General features: G+C 33.4%; 1 protein-coding gene across 5 annotated transcripts in view; it reads right to left on the reverse strand.

Moving 5' to 3' along the window:
- The window catches only part of LOC125649542 (myosin-11-like), a 17,311-nt gene extending 13,751 nt beyond the window's left edge, over positions 1-3,560 (reverse strand). For 4 of the 5 annotated variants that reach the window (XM_048877149.2, XM_048877146.2, XM_048877148.2 and 1 more), the window contains exons 1-3: positions 3,281-3,461; positions 2,256-2,341; positions 1-75 (exon numbers count right to left, since the gene is read on the reverse strand). The exon at positions 1-75 is cut by the window's left edge and continues 173 nt beyond it. In XM_048877149.2, the coding sequence (XP_048733106.1) occupies positions 1-75; positions 2,256-2,341; positions 3,281-3,341 (222 nt within the window). In that variant the 5' untranslated portion in view covers positions 3,342-3,461. Of the gene's footprint in view, positions 76-2,255; positions 2,342-3,280 lie in introns of all 5 variants that reach the window. The other variant, XM_048877145.2, reaches the window with a different exon arrangement.
- Positions 3,561-3,854: the final 294 nt, after the last annotated feature.

The following is a 3,854-nucleotide window of genomic DNA, read 5'->3' on the forward strand; positions in this document are numbered from 1 at the left end:
TAGTTTGTGACGCAGGATACTAGCGTGTATGGTCTCTGTTTCTAGTCTTTCATGCATTTTCCTTCTGGCTCCATCCTGAGTAAAATATTCACATTCAATTGATACAACTTCTTAAAACCTAGAACAATTACTAGGAACCTGTGGAGCTTCTAATTGCTTCATTTTAAATGTGTGCTGTGCAGGGATTTCAGACAAGACACCAGATAAATTGATCCCTAAATGTCTATTACATGTATGTCCATCAAGTAACAAAAAACTAAAGGTCCAATATGAGTTTTGGATGTTAAGAGTATAAACCCCTACTGTGGTAAACTGGCTCCAGGTCATGGAAAGAAAATTGAATCTACACTACATGGGGACACTTCCATATCAATTAAACTATGTTCTTGAGGTTTTTGAAAGGGAAATTTAGAACAAAAAATTCCTAAATATAATTTTTTTTGCAAAACATCAATCGATCTTTTTATGGTCCTCTCCCTAAGCCCCAAGGGCCATGGTTAAACAAACTTGAGTCTACATAAAGTTATTTCAATATGAAATTGATAAATGTTATCTTTGTTCTTGAGAAGATATGTTTAAATTATTTCCTATAAAACTTTACACACTACCGAGACCCCGAATGCATTTTAGCCCCTGTGATCATGGTTTGAATAATCTTGAATCTACATGATATGACAATACTTGCATATCAGTTCAATAAATAAGTAACCTGATCATGTTCTGGAGAAGAATTTTTTTAAAAAAAAATTGCTCCCTTTATATTTCAATTTAAAGCTTTAAATGTATATTGTGCTCCCAAACAAGTCCCAGGGGCTGTTGCATGAACATACCTTAATCTACACTGCATCCAGTTCCCAGCTAGGGGTTGTGGTGTGAACCACAGGCAATTGCATCGCTTGGGGTCAAATTTACTATTACTGAGTACTCTTTAATAATAAATTTGACCCCAAGCGATGCAATTGCCTGTGGTGTGAACATACCTTAATCTACACTGCAAGACGATGCTTTCACATCAGTTTGACAAAGTGTTCCATTGTTGCTCTAGAGATTTCCAACTTAATTCCCCTATACATTTCACAACTTTGAACCCCTATTATGTCCATACCCTGGCCTTAGAGTTATATGTCAACATTGGCAGCCGCCAAAGATGTCTTCACAATATATTGTCTAAAATTCTTGACCAGCAATATGAAATAAAACAAAAAGTAACATGTTCTTTTGGCTGATCTTCAAAAATCTAGTACATGGGGGATGGTTAAGTAGTGATGTATGACTCAATATACCTAAAGAAATTTTTTTTTCACAACCTTAATTCTTGGGGGTTGCATACCAAAAATATTGCCCTAAAGAAAATTTTTGCAAAATTTTGATTTCTTAAATTGTGAGGAGGATCACTTCTGCCATAAAAATTAGGGGGGGGGGGGGGGTATGGATAATCAAATATATCTTTATTTGCATACATAAATAACAGAAAATGCCCCAGCATTTTTCTTATTTTCCCACAAAATACAAACACAGAAACATGTACATGCCATTATACAACCCATCTATGATGTTCGAATATGTGTATTAAGTATAATCATTCTAGCCTTATTTGTACTGTTTGTACTGTTTCTATCTTGTTTTGTGCCAATAAAATAATATAATAATGTAAATTTAGACTTTAACTTGAAAAACAATAGGTTTTTTCCTCTTATCATTGGGAACAAATTTGATAATCCTAACCTTATAAGTACTGATTTTATCTGTCAGACTCACAAAGTGTTGAAAGACAGCCAAATGCACTTTGCCATACCATAATTCCACCTGTCTGAGATGGGCATATTCAGGACTTGAAGCTAACTTTTTATGTCACCAGTCCAGTCGGACTGATGGGGTATAATTTCAACCAGTCCACAGAAAATTTTACCAGTCCAAAAGAGTTTTCCAGAAATAATTAAACATATTTCGTTAATGTTAAAATGAAATTAAACTCAATATGCCTCAGACAATATTGTAACACTTAAATGTAGGATTTATATTTACAAATCAGATTCGTCTGATATTTACAGATCGAAGCATACCAAATGTGTGTATAAAATTTCATAAGTATATTTTCCAAAATGATGCTTTAGAAAATTAACCAGTCCCTTCGGACTGACTAAAACAAATGTCAGTCAGTCCGCAATACTTTTAACTAGTCACAGACTGACGGGCATATGTTAATTTCGAGTCCTGATATTAAAAGTGAGCAAAAAGAATTTTATTTCATTTACCAACTCATGAATGGCCTCAATGATATTATCTATGTTGTTGATATCCTTGTCATTGAATCCAAAATCAAGCTGCCTCATTCGATCAGCTGGAAAAAAAGAAGTATTCTGAATGCTAAACTGAGTATCTAATAAATCTTAGAGTGCTGTTCTTGTAAGTTTGTAAATAAGTTAAATAAACTTAGTAAACACTTGCAGTTGTATGTACATGTATATACTTGGCATTTAAAATGATCATTTTTGCTATGTAGCCTCATAACATGCAATGGTGTGAACACACACTGAATAACATTCATTAATCATCATGAAACTATGTCTGCATATAATGCTTATATTTACATATTCAAAACCAACTGCCAGTTTTGTTTACATATCATCACCTTTATGTAATTTGCTTTACACGCTTCGAAATGGAAACACTGGCAACAGTTGATAAAATTTACGTGTTAAATTTCAGAAATAATTGTATTAAGTATGGAATTGCTTGGAGAATAATTTGTGAGCATGCATATAAAAGGGTGAGGTTTTTATTTTCTGAGGATTATTCTTCATAAATTCCAACAACATGGTAATTATTGTGTATTCTCTTTGTCTGTATACTTCTTTTACATGAGAGTGTGATAACCATTATGACAACAAGGCTTTCGTCGACCCTTATGGAAGTTATTTGTTTTGGGTTTTTTTATTTGTTTTTATTTTTCACCACTGGTGGCGTCTTTTGATGTTTACAACTATTACTAATTGTACTAAGGTAGAATATTAATGGTCGTGAGCATCAATCAAAATACTAATTTAAGTGTAGTTGCTTTTCTTTAGTTTGTTTTACCAGGGACCTATATACTAACGTTAGGGTTTGGTTCCCTGCTGAAAAATCTTTTTTCAGTTGCTGTTTTTGATTTATTCGAACGCAATTAAAAACGAAATATCCATATGACACAAATAAATACAATGGAATGAACAATATTACAATATTCTTCAACTAGGTCATTACGTGATTACAGAATTGACCAAAATCCATGTATACTTACCGAGTTCTAGAAGCCTCTCAACGCCATGATTAACGCCGGTATTGTCCACTTGGGCAGACATTTTTCTTATACAAATCTGTACCCTGTATCTGTCACATTTTTCTTACAACTGCAGTAAACTTAAAGGAGAAACCGGAGAGCATTTTTCGTTGTCAACAATGATATTTTTGTTTTCAACGAAGAAGACCTTTCAGAGGGCGACAACTCGTCCTACAATATTTGGTCAATATGGTTATGTCGTTATGAATCTTAAACACATCGGACCAATGTGTTCTCTACCCACTACTTAAGCATATTATGCTATTTCAGTTATTATCATAAATGATTAACTTTCCCAGGACCACTTAGATCATTATTCAGCGATTAGAAATCAAAGTACTGAAAATACTGAAAGACGACAGCTTGACAATATTTTGTTTTACATGTAAAATAATACAGTAAAGCAAAATGTTTCTTGTCTCTACATCAGTTTATTTCAGATTTCAGTATACAAAAATGTTGCAGGGGTGGTGGTTTGTAATGTAGAAATAACCAACTCCTGGCTTAGGGTTCACAATGCAGTTATTTATTGCAT

Source organism: Ostrea edulis, chromosome 5 (assembly GCF_947568905.1).
Source record: "Ostrea edulis chromosome 5, xbOstEdul1.1, whole genome shotgun sequence".
NCBI lineage: Eukaryota > Metazoa > Mollusca > Bivalvia > Ostreida > Ostreidae > Ostrea > Ostrea edulis.